This window comes from Salarias fasciatus, chromosome 13 (assembly GCF_902148845.1).
Source record: "Salarias fasciatus chromosome 13, fSalaFa1.1, whole genome shotgun sequence".
Classification (NCBI taxonomy): Eukaryota; Metazoa; Chordata; class Actinopteri; order Blenniiformes; family Blenniidae; genus Salarias; species Salarias fasciatus.
Genome location: NC_043757.1, coordinates 4,890,520 through 4,912,754, shown reverse-complemented (window position 1 = coordinate 4,912,754; position 22,235 = coordinate 4,890,520). Strand labels below are relative to the sequence as shown.

Sequence of the window (22,235 nt, the reverse complement as noted above, 5' to 3'; positions counted from 1 at the left end):
GAAGTCTTCTCTATGTTTAGACAGGGTGTGTGTATCTGTCCTTGTCTTCATTGTAATGTTGAGGTAAATGAAATCCTGGAGAGGAGTGCTCAACGTTCTTTAAACACGACTTCCAGAGACAAAAGGTTGATCACAACTGTCAGTTATTAGACTTTGTTGCCATGTGAGAGTATATATTTGTAGATTGTCTCCTCTAATAAGCTCACATGCAAAAAACGACAATGACAGGTGGTAAAGCTGCACATAATATGATTAATAACTTACGTTGCAGCAGGTTGTGTTTTGACACGTCTGACTGACTTGTCGAAGAGGGAAACTCACAGATCAGTTCAACCTGACGAAGGAAATCTGACTTCAGTCAATTCTGATTCTGAGGATTCACTGTTCCTGTGGCCACATTCACGCAATTTCCTTCACTGCATCTAATTGTTATGAAGCCGTAACAAAACACAAACGCCAACACACTGCGTGCAGCAACAATGACCAGCTGTTTCTGGCACCGAGCTCGAGAACAGCTTCTATTAGCGCTGCTACATAAATAGAGGAGGATGTTTGTCAGGCTGCTTCGAAGGGGGAATGTCTCATCTTCTTCCAGCGCCGGCAGTCGTCGGAAATTTACCGAAACGCAGGTGCAAATTGATCACATGCAGATTTCTGCACACACAAGGCGACACTTTGAACGTAGACAAGGCGAAAGAAGAGGACAAACACTGAAATCTGTTATTAGAGAGCCGATAAACGAATGCAACTATTTGTATAGCACATTTCACCAGCGTGGCAACGCGTGGCGCTTTACATCAGTGTAATTAAACAACAAAAACAAACGAGAAATAAGAACAGAAGAAAGATATAAATACATGAAATGAAGGTGAAAATTAGAAACTGCCTTCAAATATTAGCTTGACAAGTGCAGTATAAATAATTGCTTTTATATGAGGCAGCTGCAAACCAAAAGTATCTGCAGCCCCCAATTTAAAGGAGCTCAGTAGGACCAGTGCTGCAGTTGTTTAGAAGATTTTTCCTAATATTTTTTTGCAGGAAACAGTAAAACGGTAACTGGCTTGATGTGATTTCAAAAGTACAGAGGTACTGTTTTTACCTGAAAGCATCTAAATAAGGCTTAAAGACTTCAATGTTACTCTAGGAACCAAAAGCATCAAAGAAAAAAAAAGGGACAATAACTTGTGCTGGTGATTATATCACACAAAAATTCAAGCACATTCATTCACATCTCTGGCCAATTTAAGGACATCAGCTTGCCGAACAGGCTTGATGAAAGTTGGAGTCTCCAGGATATGTCTATGGACACAGGTAGAACATGCAGCCTCCTTACTGAGAGGTAGCAGCCATACCTGTGACTTTGTTACTGTGAGCCAACAGGGCCAAACCAGAATAAACCCAAAGAGTTAGACCTAAAAACCCCCAATGCACAGAGTGAAAGAGTGAAACTTACAGCAGATCGAACATGTATTACCTGATCTGCCATGAGTCTCTAAGGAAAGAGCAGTCAAAATAAAAAAGACTGTACATAGTGTGTGTATGCGTGTGTGCGTGTGTAAAGTGAGACACTTGTTCAGTAGAGCCTCCTGTTTAAAGCTAAGCAGTCATTATTCATGACCAGGCTTTTTGGCTCTGTTAATAAGCTCCACTTGTGATCTCACACACACACACACACGCGCGCACGCACACAGGCACGTACATGCAGAAAAATGGCAGTTTCGATGCTTTTTTGTTAACTGATATGAGTTTAGTTGAGTTGCATCAACAAACAAAACAATATCTGTTTAACTACGTCTTGACTTCATGAAATAAATGGACAACAGATCCAGGCTACGGGCATTGTAAAGCTTTATAAATGATTAAAGATTCTGTTGTTAAATAACTAATAGCTGATCTCAGTCTGTTCAACATCTGATGTCCATATCTGGCTCTTGTTCGGCTCTGTTCATCTGTTCTCTGAACAGCCTGGTGGCTCATTGGGTTAAGTATTGACCCTGAATGTGCCGAAGCACGGTTTGAGGGGTGTTTGTTGCTCTCACCTTGTAGCAAGAATATTTTGGTTTCAAATCCATGCCGGACCTTTTTGTCTGGGGTTTGCATGTTCTTTCATATGTCTGTTTTCTCCCACAGTGTAAAAACAAGCATACTTGTGAGGTTAATTGTTGTGTAATAGTTGTGAATGTGAAAGACTTGGTCTCAGTGTTAATGTTGTGTCTGCTAGTTTGCAAAAACGATGCCACTGTCACTCACGTGCGTTTTGAAACATGCTTTCCCACGGTACAACTTTTCTCCAAACTGTCAAAATTTTACTTTGTGCACACACAAGAGGCAGAGGCATGTTTGCTCTGAGCCACAGTGAGGGCATCGAACGCGGCGCTGCTGTCTGCGTTGACGCGCTTGCGTAAATATGTGCACTGTAAATGTGCTGCAGGGTGTGACCTGAAAAGCAGGTCATGGCGAGTGCTGCATAAACCAGCCGTCTGTAACGATCAGCTGTTCAACGGAAACATTTTAAAGGAGCATGCCTTGATCAGCTTGACGACCTCTATCAGGTCATGAAGCGACGCGTGGAGCCAAACCACACGTCACATCTTACTGTCTTTAATCTTTTACCACTATTGGATCAACATTCAGCACAATTAAAGGGTTCAGAAACAACCAAACGATGAACTCTTTATTGTTGGTATTGAAGTCATCGTACACCACAAATAAGACAACTTCTCCTCTTTTTGTTGTTTTTTTTTTTTATTTATCACAGTTTACTATCATAGGAAGACTCTGAGTATGAATAAATACATATGTGTACGTATGTGCTTGTATTTTCACCTATGTACATGTGGAGTTTGTGTATTTCTAAAGTGTTATGGAATAATTATACTGTGTAACAATTTTTTTTTTTTTTTTTTACGATTTGAACTTTATTGATTTTACAAACCAACTAACCTTTTCCATCAGTTCTGACATATTCGTTTTACAGTAATGATTTCACATGGGAACAAACATAACATAAGAACATAACCCTATAAACATGAAAAAAAAAATGGAAAAGAAAAAATAAATAAATAAATAAAAGTAAAAATATACAAGAAAGTAGTACAAGTACTACCCATAAATGAGGGACATAAAAGGTGAAGCAAACTAAAGATGCCATGGATCCAGATTCCAGAACAGCACAGTCAATCACAGCCGTATAACAATTTCAAACATTAAGTTTTTCCATGAGCTGGAGATGCCAAGGAACCAGTGTACAGAAAGTATTTGGATCATTTTTTGTTATAATCATCTACCCTGTTCAGCAGTCTAAATGATAATCTCTCAAAAGCAGCGACTTGACCTAAAGAACTCTTCGAATGAGTGACAGAAGGAGCCAACGGTTCCTTCTACTCTCTTATGCTGTGTAACAATTCTACACTAAACTAAGTTTAATCTATAAACAAGCTTTATATTGAAATCTAATAATAAATTACACGTAATAAAGATCTCAACATGCTATAAGATATTTTTTAAAGTGACTGAATGTTGAGCTGATTATCGTCATGTTACATGTATAAATAGATGTAAATGTTCACAGCACAGCAATTGATCACTTTTTCCCATTAAATTGAATTCTTGATGCCTGTTGATTTTAGGTTCAGTCCTCTTTTGATTTGCAGATTTGCTTGTGTGTTTAGTTTTGTCTGGATGAAGAACATTAATTGTCATTGCTGTCACTGGTAAACGTCACTAAATCATCCTATCTAGATAGAGTTACACAACCAAGCAAATATTTAACATAAGACTGGAATTATCAACCTTTATTCTGCTGGAAATTCTTTTTGTTTTTCTCCTTCTTCAGTTTTGTGACAGATCTTTGTGAGGTGATTTTACAGGTGGAATTTTAATCATCACAACTTTTACTGCAGAAAATCACCCAGTCTGCTTTTCTTTAGGACCACAGGTCTAAAAATAAAAATATTAATATAGCTTTTGTAGGCCTTTGTCACCATGAGTGATTTCATTCCTCTGCACAAAATAACATCAAAATGAACAAATCTGTGTTAAAAAATTGGCAACACTGGAAAGAGAAAGACATCTCAGGTCATTGTATGATTTCTTTTTTTGTTTTTTTTTTTTTAGCTTGTTTTCTCAAAAATGACTCAATACCGACTCCATTGCCTGGCTGAGGTGGATGTCAGTCTCCCACTTTGGATCAGATTGGGCAGAGATGCCGTTTTCTTTTTTTTTTTCCCCCATGCACATCTCCTCGTATTTATGTGCATCCATTGTAAACGGCGATGAGCGGAGATTCTGCTGCCGCTTGTACACATAAACACACAATGTAGAACACACATCTCAGCTTAAAAATGGTCCCTTTCATAACGGCGTTGGAAATCGCTTATAGCTGTCTGGCTGACAAGTGTGCTGATTTGGATAGATACGGCATTGTGAGAGGCAGAGTCGCGAACAAGTGCGAGGGAAGGCCTCTTTCTCTTCCTCTCTATCGCTTTCTTCCTCTGAGGAGCGTCTTGCCAAGAGGAGAAGCCAAGTTGGTTTCCTGATCGTTCTGTCTCCCCCTCACAAAGGCTGACGTGACTGCAGGGCCTTTCAATGGGCAAAGAGACGAGAGCTTTATCTGTAGATCCACTTCTCCTCCTCCTCCTCCTCCTCCTCCTCCCCCTCTCCCTGTCTCTCTCGCTTTCTCTCTTTTCTTGATGGTTTTTTGGTAAAAGCCTGTTAGCTCCGGTGTGTGTTTGTTTCGGGTTCCCTTCTCGGTGCTATCACCCGCTTTGTGCAGACGCACATTCAGAAACTTCGGCGTGTGTTCGTCAGAGACACGATGGTCAAGGTTTGACGTCCAAATTAGAATGAAAAGCACACGAACGTGCAGCTGTTTCCACGTACCATCGATACTGGAGAAACCGTAAAGCCTGAAAACATACTGAAGGCGGAAAACGTACAAAACACTCGCTCACTGCATCTCTATCCGACCCTGAATGCAGCGTTTGGATTTCTCAAATGAAAAATGAATGGTACTGATTTTTAAACAGCATTTCAACAAAATCTGGGTCATTATTTTGTCTAAATGTGAGGTAAATTAATAAAAAGCGGTGCTTTCATCATCTCCGTATCGCCCTTGTGTTTGTGTTTTGTACAGATATTTGGAGTGGCCGAAGCGGCGGGCGACAAACTGAAGGACAGCCGGATGCAGCCGCTCCTTCGCACTCAGGAACTCAGTGAGTGACGTGTGTGTCGCCTCAGATGCAGAAGAGGGATGTGACAGAGAAAAAACAAACTTCCCGCTCACATATTTGGACATGTGTAAAACAAGCTTGAAACCAGTGGTTTTGCATTTTGAAGAAATAAATGGAAAAGACCTTACTTCAGTCAGTGGGAGGAAGATGCTCTGTAATCCAGATGTTATCTGAAGCCACAGGAGAATTGCAGCAGCAGTTCAGCAGTTATACAACTTCACACAACAAAAGTAACAAACTCGTAGAATCCTCACTAACTTTAACTGTTCTTAATTTTATAAAAGTATGGTAATCAGTTATTAACGTCCCACTATCCTTAACAGTGACATTTCTGTAACACAGTTTATTATGGAATCACCCTTGGTTAAAGATTAAACCAAGAAAATATATAATGTTTCAGGTGATTTTAGCTCTGGCTGCACAGATATTCCTGTTTACGTCTCCTCTACAACTATATTTACCTGCCACAAAGTAACATGTATCAAACATACTGACACAACGGTAATCCCTTACTGATCCCAGCTTTATCACTCATCATTCACAACAATGAAAATACTTAACAAACAAGAAAAAAGTCCCTCACACAATATTTTACAAACCAAATGCTTCGGAGAAGGCTTCAGACAGCAGAACGCAATTGCAGGAGTAGTACCATCAATGTCCCTCCAGCTGATGGAGTGCAGCTCTGGATCTTCGTCACACAAACAGAGCAGAGTGGCCGAACGGGTGAGGAAGCAAAGAGCCGAAGACACTGGCTGAAAGTACAAGAACCAACGGAGCCACTGAAGGTGTCCAGACAGGAGCTGTTTTAACGGTTTCTTCTGTTAACTGTATGTTATCGAGCAGAAGGAGGCTGAATTGGCAGAGTGCAGACCTTAACCCTAAACCCTAAAACTAACTCTATAGAGTCACTGTCGTCTTTTTTAGCCTTTTGTGTCACGACGGCTTCATCTGAGCACTTTTCAACAATTTTCCCACCAGATTAAAAACCATGAGCCTTTTCGAAAACTACAAACTAGAGCAGATCTGCAGGATGTCTTGATATTTTTTTATATTAATATTACATACAATGCGTTATGTAGTATTAGATACAGTGTATCGAAAAAAAGTATTTTCTCGGCCCTCCAAAACATTGAATTCAGGTGTTCTGATCATTTCCTTCACCACATTTGTATAAAATAAAGCACTTTGGCATGCAGAATATTTCTGTAACCATTAGTGAAAGAATGGCTGGCTGTCTGGAACTCAGTGAATTCCAGTGCGGTGCACTGACAGGAGGCCATCTGTGCAACAAGTCCAGCCATGAAGCTACCCCTCAGTCAACTGAGGAGACCTGTTCTCCAGAGTGTCCAATCACGGTTCTGCATTTCGCCGTCTGACGGAGGAGTCTGGGTGTGCTGGTTTCCAGGAGAAGCGGTTCTTGTCTGACTGTGTTGTAGCAAGTGTCTGGCTTGGTGGAGGGGGTTCGTGGTGTGGGCTTGTTTTTTAGGGAGCTGGACTTGGCCCCTCAGTTCCAGTGAAAGAACTCTGAAAGCTTCAGCAGACCAAGACATTCTGGACTATTTCATGCTCCCAACTTTGTAGGAACTGTGAGGAGATGTTCCTGTTCCAACATGACTCACACCAGCGCACAAAGCAGGTCCATAAAGACCTTGGTGACTGACTGGCCTGCACACAGTCCAGGCCTCTACCCTCGGATTTGTGAAAAGCCTTCCTAGAAGAGTTAGAACTGCAACGGGTGAACTGATATATTAACTCCACATCATGTTGGTTTAAGAATGGGATGTCAGTCAAGTTCATATGCGTCTGAAGGCACTTGAGCAAATAGTTTTGGTGACATAGAGTAAGACCTGGTATTGGGTCAGATGCTGTGAGCAGCTGCTTTTATTTGTATGAGTTGAAGTGCTCCAGTGTCCTCCAACAGGCCCGATACCCAATCGCCAGATCTATTTGCAGAGCAGGTAATTGATATAACATCAGCTGTATTTCAGTTTTGGTTTTTTTGGGGTTTTTTTAAGATAAAAATCAAAACAAAAAGGGAACCTGACTGCAAGGTAAGCACGATCCTGTCAATGTGACTTTAATGGCAAATGAAGGAACAGAGCAATGCCGAATGCTGCTTTTTGTAAAAAGAAAAAGTTGTAGCAAATTCACAAGTAATCTCCAACTTAACACATTCACAAAACCATTCGACAAGACTCCGGCGTTTACAGCAGAACCAGCTCTTCTCACAGTTACGTACAGACAGACAGGAAGTGCTGATAAAAAGCATAGTACATCCAGCTGTTTTAAAAATATCTCACATCGACAGACTATACTTTAAGATTTTGTCGTGGTTAGTGGCAGGAGGCCAAATTTCAAAACCACCACATCTCAGTTTGACATTGTGGTTACGTTTTAATTAAACGTGTGGTGATATCCTGTTTGACAACAAAAACGTGTTCAAGCCATTAAATGAAGAAACTTTCAATGGAATTATTACTCTTCATATCTGCAAGTGCTCTGTAACAAAGCGGTAGTGCATCTGTAATTATTTAGTCCATCTTACTGTAAATGCCGGCGTTCAGCCACGTTTGCATGCTCAGTTAGTTTTCCATTTCTTCTCCCGGCGGAGACTCTCTATTGTCTCTGTGTGAATTGCATGAGAGCGTCTGAGGCCAAATGACCCAGCTGCAGAATAAAAACCTCCTCTCCGAGCGACATTTCAAATGTCACAGCCACATCAGTTCTGGGTCTTACGCTCCCAGCGTTCCCGGCGTTGAACCCGGCGCCACATTTTTAAAACGCCACCAGAGTCCATTTCCAGCACGGTTCAAGTCTCCGGCGTGGCGACCGGAGCGGCTGCTTCACGGGGATTGTTTAATACAATCGTCGACATGAATGACGTGTTGAAACAGTGTGACTAAAGACGCACTGGAATCATTCCTCTCTGCCTCACACACACAAACAGACACATACAAATATAGTCATCCATGTGTCTATTATTACAGCGGGGTGGTGGGGGTGGAGGGGAGTGATGGAGGGCCATTCCTTGTCATACCCCAACTAACATATTGGAGTATTTATGTGGGATTTGTGTGCATTAGATAAAAAGGCGCTCTTGTTCTTTTCATCCTCATAGGCTTTTCATGGCTGTTTGACTGTAACACTGATGACTCTGTACCCCCCCCCCACACACCTCCAGCCCCTCCACTCTGCGTCTCTCTAAGCCCCCTCCATCCATCCCAAATCCCCTCCTATCGGCCAATTTAAACAAGCTGGGTCCAGAGAGGGAGCGAGAGGGGGACGAGACACAGAGATGCCGTGTCCTAAGCTCTTTTTAAAAACAGTAAAAGGAGCGGGAGGAGGAGAAAAGAGTGGTAAAGAGGGTTAGGGCGATTTGGCAGCCAAAAGCCCGGTCGTACTACCCCAGGTCTTCCCTGCACCGCTAACACGGGCTAAGAAAGCAGATCCCCAAACCTCCCCAAAGATAATGGCCACAGAGAGGAGAAGACAAAGCCTGTGTCTTTTTTACTGCACAGTCCCCCCCACTCCCACCCCCTCCTCCTCCTTTACAACAATTTTTTATATTGAACCCCCACTCCCATTTTGTAATCTGGTCTCCGATGAAGTTTCATTGTTTCTCATGTGAAGCCAATGACAGCTTAGCCGAGATGGAGTAGAGGAGGCATTATAGCGCGGGCGTTCTCCCGTTTGGCTCGCTGAGAAAAGAGCAGGGAGAGAGAGGCAGCCCGGCACAATAGCAGTTTGGGGGCTCCTCGCAGATTCCTGCATTCCCCAAATCCGACTCCAAAGTGAGGGGAGAACGAGACGGAAATCTGGGAAGCGTCCCAACCTTCCTTTGATGGCTGCTGGCCTCTCACGCTCATCAGTACAGCGAAGGAAGGCTTTCCATTTTCCTGAGTGGAAGTCAGAGTTAATGTCACCCAGTGAGTTCATGTGTTTGTTTTAGGATAAAGTCCAGAATATTAATAATTGAATACTTCTTTACAGCAACTTACCTCCTTTAAAAACTAGTGAATTAACTTCACTGGTTGCTACAACCAAAAAGAAACTTACAAAAGTAACTCTTGCACCACTTTATATAATTTCTGCTGTTCCGTCTTCATGAGGGACTTCCTCAGCTGTAAACTGGAGTTTGGTGAAATGGTAGCAGTGGAGACAACAGTTTCTTATAATGTGAACGCCATTATTAATTTCTTCAAAGTTTTTAATTAGTTTGATATTGGTATCTTAAATATCATCTGAATGATTTCTGTAAGTGGAGTTGCTTACTTTTCTTTTCTTGAAGACACGTTCATATCAGTAGAAATGAGATTTTTTTCTTTCAGAAGTTTACACTGTAGACAGACACATGCTATTCAAAACACATTCTCCAGTGAACAACACAGTGATCAGTTTTGATCTTAGAATAAGTGCCTTACATCTTATTGCTACTCATTAATTTGTCAAATAAACGCTCATTTGTTCAGATTCGTGTCAAAAAGTAAAACTAACTGTAACTGATGTAAATGAGATTGAAGAACATCCGAAAGACTCATTCGAGACCAAAGGTGATTAATCATCACTGGACATTACAAACATTGAAAGAAATGTCCTTCAAAAATCTGGCACATTTAAAATTTAAACTTGAAAATTGGTTTATAGGTTTAAATGATTTGGTTGTAGAGCTTCAAAGAAACTGCTGCATGGTGACTATGGAACTTGTTTCAACAAGATTTATTCAGATGTGACAGTTGGATGGATGGTTTTATTTATCGGTGGTGGCTGCTCAGGGCTGTTTTGTGGTTGTGCTAAATCCAACAAGTGTCTCTCAGCTGTTTTTCTGTGTTTCAGCTGTGATGGAGGAGCCGTCCAGAGACGACCAGCAGCAGCATCCGTCCCGGTGATCGTCAGTCCAGAGGCGCTCAGGACACTGAGACAAACGGCCCTATCTGCAGGTATGGAATCAGAAGTGACCTGGATCAGTGAGGTTCTGGTTGTGATGTTACTGTAATCACATAAGATGGAACTAAAGTCTGCTATAATATATTAACTCTGAGAATTACTGAATTTTTTCATACGTGAAAATATGTCAAAGCAAACTGAAGCAAGTCGCTGAACTCAGTCATGTGTCCGGTTGAAGAGTTTTCAGAAGGTCATGCTTATAGCAGACTGACTGTAATTAGGTTTCTACCAAGAATCATGAACATTCAGATTATGGAGCATCCTCCTCCCACTAACACCCAGATTACAGAGCATCTTCCTCCAACCAACATCCAGATTATAGAGCATTTTCCTCCCACTAACAGCTGTGTGTGCCTCATGAAAACATTTCATTTGTTAGAAACGTTTCAAAGTGATGGAGCTTACTTCAACAATTTGCTTGGTTTACTAGTAAACTAGTAAAGTAACCCAAATACTTTTTCAATAAGTACCTAATCCGTGTATTTCTGGTGGTGACATTGTCCTGTTATTAGAAGAGGTTTTCAAACCAGTTACATGTTTGAAATAAGCTAACTCCAGGAATATCTGAAAACTGTAAATGTTACTTCATGTTGTGCCAGCAGACATTTAAAATAACGTTACTTTTAACCTTGGAGGAAAAAACTTTTAGTTTTGTGATCCAAATCCAAATTACAGATAAAAAATATACAAGAATTTGCTGCATTTACTTGTAGCAAAACCATAACACAGCTTTATCATTTCATCCGTCATTTTTTGGAGGAGCTGCTGGAGTGAAACTCGGCTGACTTTTTAAATCAACCAGGTTAACCAGTCACTGTGCCTGCTGTTTAGACGGTTATCCATCACAGTCTGGCTCAATATCGATCCTGGAAGGTAGACCCAGTAGACCTCTGGATCTGTTTCCTGAACGGAGGCAGTCTCTGTGTGAATAAAAAAGTGTGCTACCAACTTTTCGTGCCCTCATCACTCTGCTACTGCCAGCGTACCACACACACACACACACACACACACACACACACACACACACACACACACACACACACACACACACGCACGCACAGAGCGTCTTTGTTGCGATAAATTTTCCAAACAACCTTCCAAGTCAGCAGCCGTTGGAATAAATCACAGCTCGTTATGTTCAGCATGTCAGATTCAGGGCCATTTTTTAAGCCCTGCAGCAATTCTCTGGTGACATTCAGCCTGTTTCTTTTTTTTTTTTTTTTTTTTTTTTTTTTTAATTCTCTAAACGTCGCCTGAGTGCTCTGCTCTCTCCGTCTCAGATGTCTGCGATGACTAACTGGTCATTTAGGAAAAATACCCATTAAGAAAACACCACCGCCGCTGCTGCTTCTTCACCTTTGCTTCCCCTTCTTCTCCGTCCCGCTTTCCCCATTTTAATAATTCCATTTTTCAGGTGATTAGCGATTGTCTCGGCACCAAATCGCTCTGTCATTTGGTAATCCGGACTGTAGGCTATTGGAGGGAATTTGCATCCCAGTTTTTAATATCTGTATAAGGCACGCCGGGGTTTTAATGTCAGTCATAACCTTATTAACGCGGGGCTCAGAGCAAGAGAGATCGCCATGAGTGACAACAGTTTACGTTGGTTAAAACCCAGAAAAGGCGACGTGTCCGACCTACTGAGCGAGCATGTAACCTGCTCAGGCATTCGGCTGCAGGGCTGCCGTGTGCGGTTATGCACCTCCAGTGTTTCCAGGCTGTACTTGTTTAAAGTGTCACGGCTGGTTTGTGGGAACGTCAGACTTCACCCTCCTTAAATCTTCTGTTGTTTTGTTCTGCAGGAAGCAGCAGAGGCAGCAGAGATGGAGCCAATGTAAGTTTGAAGAGTCACAATCACATGAAACAGTCCTGGTGAGGAGTTTAATTATGTGATTTCAACTGAATTAATGCAGTGATCCCAAAATTTACAAACAAATATTGTATTTGTGAGCATATTCTAGGAATATACTGTGTTTTCTTACACTCTGAGGCCACTTCATGCAGACCTTCCCCTCTAAATCTAGCTCTGACCAATTTGTAGAAGTTAATGTTCTTCTTGTTAAAAATCTGTACGTGTTGTTCGCACATCAAAAGGCATAATATGACACAAATGTGAGTTTTTAGCACTGAACACATGACTGAACAATACTTTCATGCTGCAGCAGATGATAGTGTTGTTGTAATTTGTGTAGATGTAACCAAAAATTTACTTTCTGAGAATGTCAAATATGCTTGAAAATGATCAAAAAGCACTTAACAATGATTTACTGTTTAAGTTATCACTGGTAAAAAGTCTTCAGACCGGCTCTTTATTGACAATTTACTGAATGTGTAAATCTCTGCTTTTTGCACGAACCGAGCAGAAGATGAGTTTTTCACCACTAAATACACGACTTAGTGAAACTTCGCAAGGTGTTTCTCTCATATTATTTTACTTCAGGGACACTTAATAAAGTGGTTAGAGTGTATGAAATAATTCAGGACCCTACAACTTGAAGAAACGCATGTCTGCGATTATTTGCTGACTGAAACATTTGACCTCATGTAAGAATTTTTTTTTTGGCTTGTTTTCTGTATATGTATCAATTTTTAGTATACATAAATGTGTCAATTGGAACGTAAAGTGAGAAATTAAGGTTTATATGAAGATTCAGATCAGGAGTGAATGTTTCCACAGACTGAAAACTAACTTCCAGTCATTACTGAAGGAAGGTCAGTTTACTTTCACTCTCATCAAGTCCAAAATGGATAAATGTTCGAATAACAAAATCAATTGATTAACCTAAACCAACATCACTGGTATGATGGCTGAAAGCTGAGTATAGAGACTCACAGCACATGAGTGAAGACCTGTACTCCTCTGAGGATCCCAGTGAAGCTTGAAGTGTTTTGATCTTGAAATTTAAAAGATTTTAACAGGGAAAACTTCATCGTTTCACTCACTTGATACCATTAGCATGCTGTATCTTTTTAAATTATATATTTTAGTCACATATTATATGCTAATGAGAACTGTTCAGCCTGACCAGGTAGCCTAAGCAAAAACAAGTTATGTATGATGAAATTCAGCATAATTTAAAAGTTAATTATGGTATATCTAGCTAAGATGAACACACATGCAGTGTGCAATCATGATGTCCAATATGTCAATCAAACATCCCCCCTCTATCACTGCTACTTACATTTTACACAGGTGTAAAAGGAAAAGTCAAGAAGTAAAAGCACACTAGTTCAGGATGTTTTCAGCAACATGAAAAAGGAAGAAAACAGATGTGGAATTTTAGATACATCTCAGTTTATAGAGGCTTCTCTCTTTCAAACTGGATTTCCATGTGCCTGCATGCATATATAAAACTTTGGCCCAGCAGCATAATGTCTTTTTACAGCTGCACTCTTTAACTGATCACTCAAGTTAGCAAATCAAATGCACAAATGAGATTCCCTTCATTTTTCATCATATATGACTGTAAATGAAATATTTAGGGCTATTTAATAGTCAAAAGAACAATTTCAGGCACTTTTTTGAAGAGTTTTTAACATTTTTGAAATTTTTAGTTTAGCTAAACAAGACGTCAGATCAAAATTATTAGTAAACTGCATGTAGTGAAAATATCAGTGAAATGATTGTAACTGTATGTAAAGTAGGTTTGAGAAAAAGCTTTTTTCCCCCAATTAGTTATAAAAATGTGTTTTTATAGATACAGTATTTTGTCCTTTCATTCCTTTTTATCATGATTTCTGTTATAAGAAGGCCTGCTGGAAAACTGTCATTACCATTAGTAGCAGTAGTAGTAATATTATTAATATTTATATGAGTTGAATCGACGTGTTAAAAAGATGCTTTCTTCTTACATCATTACATCACAGATTCTGTATTTCACGTTAACCAGTGTAATTATTTGTGCTTCTCCTCCTTCAGGACGACGAAGACCCCGACACGCTTCATGTGGTCCATTTAGGAGTGGTTTGACGTCGCACAGAGACTCCTGAAATCCCAGGAAAATCTCCAGTACTGCCTCGCTGTGTTTCTTCATACGCAGAGTTAGTCTCTCGCCTGGAATCTTATCTGTAACAGGATCTATAACTCATTGCACGACGCCCACACAGAAGCTTTTTTATTTCTCAGACGTGTCACAGTGTAAATCTGAATTTCATCCCACTGAAAGAAAAAAGAGAGAGAGAGAGGAAAAAAAGAAGTGAATTTAGGTTATTTTCTGTCTTAGTGAAGTGTAAAGGAAATGAACCTTCAGAAGAAAACAGTTACACCGGCTTCCTCCTTTAAAAACATGACAGAAAGTGTTTTAAACCTCACCATTAATCAGCCTGGAAAAATAAAGACTTCTATTATACTTCCATCACCGCTGATATTGGATGTTCCCAGCTTCCTCTGCCCGTGTGTGTCTGTGTGTGTGTGTGTGTGTGTGTGTGTGTGTGTGTGTGTGTGTGTGTGTGTGTGTGTGTGTGTGTGTGTGTGTGTGTGTGTGTGTGTTGGCCGAGATTACGGGCCGCAGTTTTATTCATGAACAGGAGCCAACCAGCGACTTTAAAGCATCGCGCGGAGCCCCTTTCCTGAACAGCAGCCATAGCCGTGTCAGAGCTGTCGACGCGCTGCGCTCACCGACTAATCTGACAGCGCCGCGCGAGCCCTAATCCCTCACTGTATCGTAATCTATTTACTTTGCATTCTAAGAGGATTTCCACCAAAATATATACAAGAAGCGATGTTGGAAATGGACAGAAGATCAGCGAGGATGCTTTTCTGCTTCCCTTTTTTTTTTTTTTTTTTTGTTTTGTTTGCTTTTTTTGAGGAGAAAAAAAGAGAGAGAGAGAAAAAAAAATCATTGTGTGTTTTTTGGGGAGTCAATCCTCTGCGAGAGGGCCGGGTGAAAGGAATTACATTTCTGACTGATACTAATACTTCTCTTATGTAAACATCAAAATGTTATATTTCCCCTCTGATGATACAGTCACACTGCAGAGGCAGCTGGAGATAAGTGGCATCTGTCGTTGCCTTTAGTGCATCTCTTGACACGTTTATAATTTACAAACCAAGGCTGCATTATCTCCTGATTGTTTGACTTGACAGCTCGGATAAAAAGCTGCAAAATTGCTTAACAGGCAGGCAGCGTGTTCCTCCCGTGGCTCTGATGGCCTACACACAGGGCCCCTTTTGACATGCAAACAGTGAACGCTCATAACACAAATGAAATCTCACAATGCAGAAGACAAAGTACGAGACCAAACGCTCTCCTCAGTTACCCTTTAAGCAATTATGTCAGCTTTGTGAAAATCCTAAATAGTTATGCTTCATTTAAAATGTGGCCGGCAGCTTTGACGGTGAAGCCGCCTCCGATCTTTGCCATCCGAGATGACTCGCAGAGATAGGCTTATTAGTGGTATTAACATACTGCGCGGCGTGCTGGAGCTGTGGAACGGCCTTGTTAACATTTGGAAATGAATCAAGCCTCCAGCACTTGCTATTATCCAGGTTATCTGCCTTTTTGTGTGTGTTTGTGTGTGTGTGTGTGTGTGTGTGTGTGTGTGTGTTACCCCTCCCTCTCGCCTCTGTGCAACAGCTGTGCGGCGTTCGTCTAATGATGGCCCTGATTGGACTGATTCACTCTCCCCTCAGGAGGAGGAGGAAGAGGAGGAGGAGGAGGAGGAGGAGGAGGAGGAGGGGGAGGTCGTGCGATTTACAGGTTTCTGATCTCCACGAGTCAGATCCCCCAAAACATTATAGACAAACACGTCAGGCCCATTAAAGACATCAAACACTTTAATTTACTTACCAGTGAGAGTTTTTTCAGGAGGGTTTTAATCCCCTGGAAAAATCACACGCAGCGGTGTGGAGTTTTCCTTCATTACGGTTCCTCCAGTCGAATCACTTCACATGAAGATCACACTGCAATTATTTCAGGTGGAGAAACACTCGGTCACAGTGCTGGAGTGTGCTTCTGCTTCCTTAAAACAAACAGTAGAGCAGCCGGTATTTCTTCTTCAAACTCAGATTGACTCACATTGGATTCAAGTTCTGATTGACACACACACACACACACACACACCATCCTCGCGTCCACATAGCCTCATTGTAATGAAGCAGAATGTATCATGGCTTCTAATTTTTTTTTAAAAGTGAATCTGTTTTTATTTATTGTTGTAATTACAGACATCTGAACCTGTGAGTGATTTTAGCCTGTGATGAAGATGTCGAGTTTATTGTGCTGCTCCTTCTCACAGTCGTAGCAGTGAGACACTTGATGTCGTTTTTCAGCGTTTTTAGATGTCAGAAACTCTTCCTGCTCTCCCAGGATTCAAACCCGGGTTCCATACGCTGAAAATCCAGGCTTAACCGCACAAACTGTCTGGAGGAATCAGTTTAGTTCATGTTCATTCAGATGTTCAGTTCGGGTGATATTTGCATTTTGACTTCAGTTTGATCTGTTTTTGACATGAATTTCACCTCACCTCTGCCACTTTAATATTTCATCTTGTTTGTCTTCTTAAAGGTATTTTTAATCCATCTTTTAAAATTTAATAATACCTTCTCTTTTGCATTTCAAATGTCTGTCATTTTTATATTCGATTTGCTTCTTGTGTTCATCTTTGTGGTTCACTTTCAGTTGTGTGTTGCTTTATTTTGACAGTTCAATTTAAATGGATTTGCTGGTAAAACTTTTTGTATTATTAGCGTTTAAGTTATATGCAGATTTGATCATAACATGGCACTAATGTTAAAAAATATATCCAGTTACTGGCTTTACTACATTTAAAATGGTCAAATTTATGTTACAGGACATTATTAGTTGCATTATTGTTACAAACCTCATTTCCACAGTATAATCTGGCTCAGATAGGCAGCAGCTACAAAGCATGGTCACAAAATTAACCACTAAAAGTTACGTTATATCCAAATCTTTAGTTCATCTTGTGGAATTGTTCCAGTTCAGAGCTGAAGTCTGAGACAGAAAACAACAAATCCTCCCATCCATCCGTCTTTTCCACCTCTTTATCCAGCTCAGGCCCACATTGTGTGAAAGCAGGGAGGAAACCACAGCACCCAGAGAGAAGCCGTAGAGCCACAGGAGGAACATGAAAACTCCACATAGGAAGGACTTGAACCAGGGTTACTCCTGTTGTGAGGTGAGAATGCAAACCACTACACAGTGAACCAAATAAGAGTTTGAAAAGAACAATGCATGAAGGGAATTCTTCAATCTAGGAAAAACTGATTTTTTGTAGGATTTTTTTAATATTTTGAGCAAGTGAGCAGAAGTATTCCTACAAAAACATTCATAAGTCTTGGTTTTAAAGGTCAGAGGTCACGGGCTCGCCTCCCTCTTCCAAACTTCATATGCAAACAAAGAAAAACAAGTGAAGGAAAGAGGAAGCGTGAGTTTGTTCTCGGTGGGAAACGCTGCAGCCTGCAAGGGCAGCACACCTTCCAGAAGACAAGTCCCGACTTGGAGCGAGGGTCCGCTGCGTCTTTCCACCATGAGCTAATCAGAGCCCCCCTTCAGACGCCTCTCCGCTCCATCCCTCTTCTCGGAGAGCAGAACTGGAGCACATGGTCCGAAAGAGGCTGAAACAGTCAGACGTGAAGCCAGATCTGCAGAAAACAGACCCAGGAGCCTCCACCAGTGCAGACTTGTCTGATTTCCCACCAGCGACGAGAAAGAAGGAAGGAAGCGTTCGACCTCGCAGGAGAACAAAGACGCCAGTCGTCAGCACGTTCCTTAAGAAAGTCGTCTGCGTACAGAAATTATCTAAAAATATATTCGCTAAGCGCCTTCTAAATAGTAATATTTCAAGTTTCTTTGCAAAAAAAGAACAAAACTCAACATACTGACTTCACTATCGACCATCGTCGGCGTACGGCTGAACCTCCGACTCCATCTTTGACTGATGAATTTCTACAGCTGTGGCTCATTTTCCTGGGATATCTTGGAAGAAGCTGTTGGAACATTCATAAAATTATTTGTAAATTTGTGATTTTCAGGTTAGTTGTGCAGTGGTGGAATGTTTTCATAAAGATGGAAGCTTGTTTTAGATCTCATACTTTAGCTTTTGCAGACAAATGAAGAAATTTGCTCCATCTTTTCCGGTGTCTTTAACACATTTAACCTTGAAGTTTGGGCATTTTTATCAATTTTATTAAATGAACCGTCATTCCATTTACACAACAAGATGTCTAAGACTGCTGATTCACTAATGGACTTGGCCGTCAGATGTGATGTGACAGGCTACCCAACCGAAAGAGAGGTGACTTTAACCACCTTTTCAGGATCTCATAACAGTCTGTTCCAGCATCACATCCACGTGAAACAAAAGATCTGGGATGTTACCGCGAGGCGTCAAGCCGCTCTGCCTCAGCTGAACCTCCAGCATCCAGACCAGCGTGGAATTTCATGAATGCTCTCCGAGCCTTGTGCCACAGGGGTGACTAAGCTGCTTTCAGCGCACCAGCTCGGCTGTGTTGACCACCTGGACTCAGCTGTGAAATCCCCTCCTACAGGAACCAGCGCCACGCTCGCCCTGGCCGGGTTCACACGAGGGTCTTCAAGGCTCTGTTAGTAACCAAAAAAAAATTTAAAAATTGCCGGACGGACGTCAACTGGAGCTGCACAGACCTGCTTCTCGAAACCGAGCGGAAACGAGACGCAGGAGCTGTGAAGAAGCGAAGAGAGGACAGGCCGCTAACGACAAAGAGCAGAAACCAGAGACGGTGGCTGGAGCTTACACCCATGGTGGTGTACAGTTGACCTCAGATTAACCTCGCAGGTAAATATAATCCTCCTCTGTATCACCTCTCACTCCTCATACCGGCCTATGAACACACCAGGATGCCAAGGTCTGGCGACGGGCGACAGCCAATGAAAGACGAGCGCCAGTGTTGTGGCTGTTTTTTTTTCTTTCCTCGTCCTGCATGGAAATGGAAGACAAGAAAACAGCCCCAGCATGCAGGCAGCTATCAGTGCATCTGCCGGCCCTTCGGATCTCTCTCACACTGACTTATCGAGGCCTGCGGAGGTCTCGCAAACCAAACAGTGGAGGATCAGTCCGGTCTCCGCCTTTATCTCTCTGTCTGTCTCTCTTTCACTTTCCCAGATACCGATCGCGGCCACTCATGCAAAGACGGTCCAAGCACGGTTCCAGTTCATTTCCTGGACAAAGTGTGAACAAAATGTCAACAGTTTTCCAGTCCAGCCACATTCAGGCTCCTTCCCCGCGGCAGGCCGCGGGCCGAAAGGTCAAACGACCGACAGCAGGCGACGCGGCGGAGCGATCGATGGAGGCGTCGGACCCTCGGCTCGGGTTAAAACGCCACTGATCACACACACTGGCGCTCACCGCTCGTTTCCATCAACCTTCCGTGAGTCGAGTCTTGAACGTTTTCAAGGCTCCTCCAGGTGCCATCCCACCAGCATCAGCTGAAGGTTTCCTTTTAGAAACGTGTCCTCAGAACGCCTCCTCTTGTGTCTACCTAAAATAAAGCACTCAACACGTCTTAAAGGAAGACAGAAACTATTTGATTCCATCATATCAATAACTCGATCGCACCTGAACCTTTTTCTGACAGGAGGGCCGTTCCTCGTTTGAGAGCTTCTCTACTTTCAGTGTTTGAACGTCGGTGTGTTTCTGCTTCTGTTTTTACCTTGAAATCCCACACAAAAACGAGAGATAATCTGCAGCGCTGCGGACGGATGTACAAATATTTACAGTGGGTTTTTCTGTGTGGAGGGGAAGGCTTGTAATTATTTTTCTCACAGTGCTTGTATTTGTCAGCTTACAGAGGCAGTGCTTATCGTCTCTGGGTCATTTCACTGGGTTTCAGGGTTTCTTTTTAAAATGGCTTAAAAGAAACTTAAGTCACTTTTATAATAAAGCATCAACATTAACATAAATCTACAAGATGCAAGAACAAACTATTTTTGTAACATGTAATTCTTGATATTAACTCAAATTCTCACCATTGAGTATTTATGTTTGGTTTTTCTTTATCCTTTAAAAACATTTTGCTTATTAATTTTGCTCCTGTATGTAAAAACAATTTGTTTCAGCTCAAGCAATGTAAAGCAGGAGTTTGCAGATTTCTTTTCTGGAGGATGTTTTGAGTTTAAATGTTTGCTGGATAAACATCCACAGGAAACTGACGAGACTGAACAGTTTCCATGCGTAAAATTTAAATTCACTTAGTGTCCTTCGGTTTTTTTTTTTTCTTCAGTCGTAATTTTGGGTTGTGAACAGACAGGCTTTTACGTCATTGCATTTTTTTTTTTCTTTCTGCGCAGTGCCTCTTCTCTTTGCGCAGTTTTTCGCAGGAGGATTTCAGCCTTCAAGTTTGGCTCAACTGAAGGCCATAACTTCTCTCATCCCGGATTTTAATCCCTGCTTTGTCCGCTCTTTGTCCTCTTCCAGAGCAAGAAATCAGATTAAAATCCGCCTCCTTGTGTTTTCTGCTTTGATTTCTATCAGCAGCTGTTAAATGACAAAAACCTGTGACTTGGAGGCTGCACACAGACGTCTCCACGCGGCTCCGCATGCGCGCGAACGCGCGCGCAGGAAACACTTAATAACGGATCTCCTGGCTTTTTTCTTCTTCTTCTTCTTCTTCTTCTTCTTCTTCTTCTTTTGTCTGGGAAAGGGTGTTCATCGGGTGTTTGAAGGTGAGCAGCTGCCTCAGCAGAGACCCGCAGACCTGTGGCTCTCCACAAACTCCTTAAACAAGCGCGCAAGATTGGGCGCAAATGTTTGTTTTGATGCAAATCCGAACAAATCCTCCGCTGTCGCTGGACGCTCGCTGCGCTGTTTGCGCGTCTTGGCGCAAACATGTTTAATGTCCCGGTCAGCAGATATTTATTCAGCTGCTGCGGGACTCATTTACATAAAGAGACGGACACAGAGAAAGAGGGAGAGAAACAACAACAGAGGGGCTGCATGGGAATCATACCGCAGCCACAGAAACCCGCGACATTCATCGATCGTCTTGATTTTTTTTTTTTGATCATCTTGTCGAGTGGATCACACGACCAGCTCTCCAGATGTTCATCTGCGTGGAAAAACCTTCAAAATGAAGCGAGAGAGATGTTTCGAAAGGTCGTTAACGCAAAAAAACAAGTCAGTTATCCACAAAAATAAAAATGAAAATGATCAATTTGAAGTGTCTTCAGTCTCTTTCATCTGATTTCATTTCATGATAGTAAAAAATGACATTTTGGACGTGATCTTTAAATCTTACACAGTTTATACATTTCAATTAAGATATATATTTTTTTAATTTATAAAGTACAATGAATCCATGAATTCATCTGATTTGATGAAAACAGGACATCTCTGTTGATTTCTGCACCTCAATTTGCTTTGGTGAAAATATTCCAGCCTTTTTTTTATACATAACTCTCAAACATCTAATTGGATCGTGGTCATCATACAGTCAATTGGAGCAACAAACAATATTTTTCATTAAATCAGAGGAAAATTAAATGAATTAGAGACTGCACAAAAATAACTCGTTCCAAGCTGACAAGCCTGAAGTCAAATAAAATGGTTTAAGAGTATTTTGCTTCTGAATATAAGTTCACTATTATATAAACAAAACAAGTTGAAGACTTGAGATCAAATATAACTGAATGACCGACACACGCAACTGGAGCCTCGACCAGGGATGAAGATTTTATCCATGTAAATATTTTTAAACTGTTTTCTAATCAGACTAAATTTTAATATTCAACCGATGAAGAGATTTGGTTATAGGACAAACTGGAAGGAGCAAATATTTTACTGTATTTTATATGAATATTTGTTATTGTAACCTTCTCAATACATACAAAACAGGCAAAAGTTGAATTAAAGAGAGAAAATTAGACATTAAATCTTAAGTAAATTGACAGTAAGACCATAACAAGTAACTGCGACAAGAAAACGTTTTCCGTGTTTCCTGAATTAATGTTATTTTAACTCAGTCAGAAACATGAGTTCTGATCTTCGAAAAGATGCAACTGGAGACACGAGGGACGAGGAGGATTTAACAGAAAGGAAAACAATAAAATAACCACAGGG

At 41.3% G+C, this 22,235-nt stretch overlaps 1 protein-coding gene across 2 annotated transcripts in view; it reads left to right on the top strand.

The window, feature by feature from the left end:
- Positions 1-14,979, top strand: part of wdpcp (WD repeat containing planar cell polarity effector) — a 111,569-nt gene extending 96,590 nt beyond the window's left edge. For both annotated transcript variants that reach the window (XM_030106989.1, XM_030106988.1), the window contains exons 16-19: positions 5,135-5,213; positions 10,068-10,171; positions 11,981-12,012; positions 14,098-14,979. In XM_030106989.1, the coding sequence (XP_029962849.1) occupies positions 5,135-5,213; positions 10,068-10,171; positions 11,981-12,012; positions 14,098-14,148 (266 nt within the window). In that variant the 3' untranslated portion in view covers positions 14,149-14,979. The remainder of the gene's footprint in view (positions 1-5,134; positions 5,214-10,067; positions 10,172-11,980; positions 12,013-14,097) is intronic.
- Positions 14,980-22,235: the final 7,256 nt, after the last annotated feature.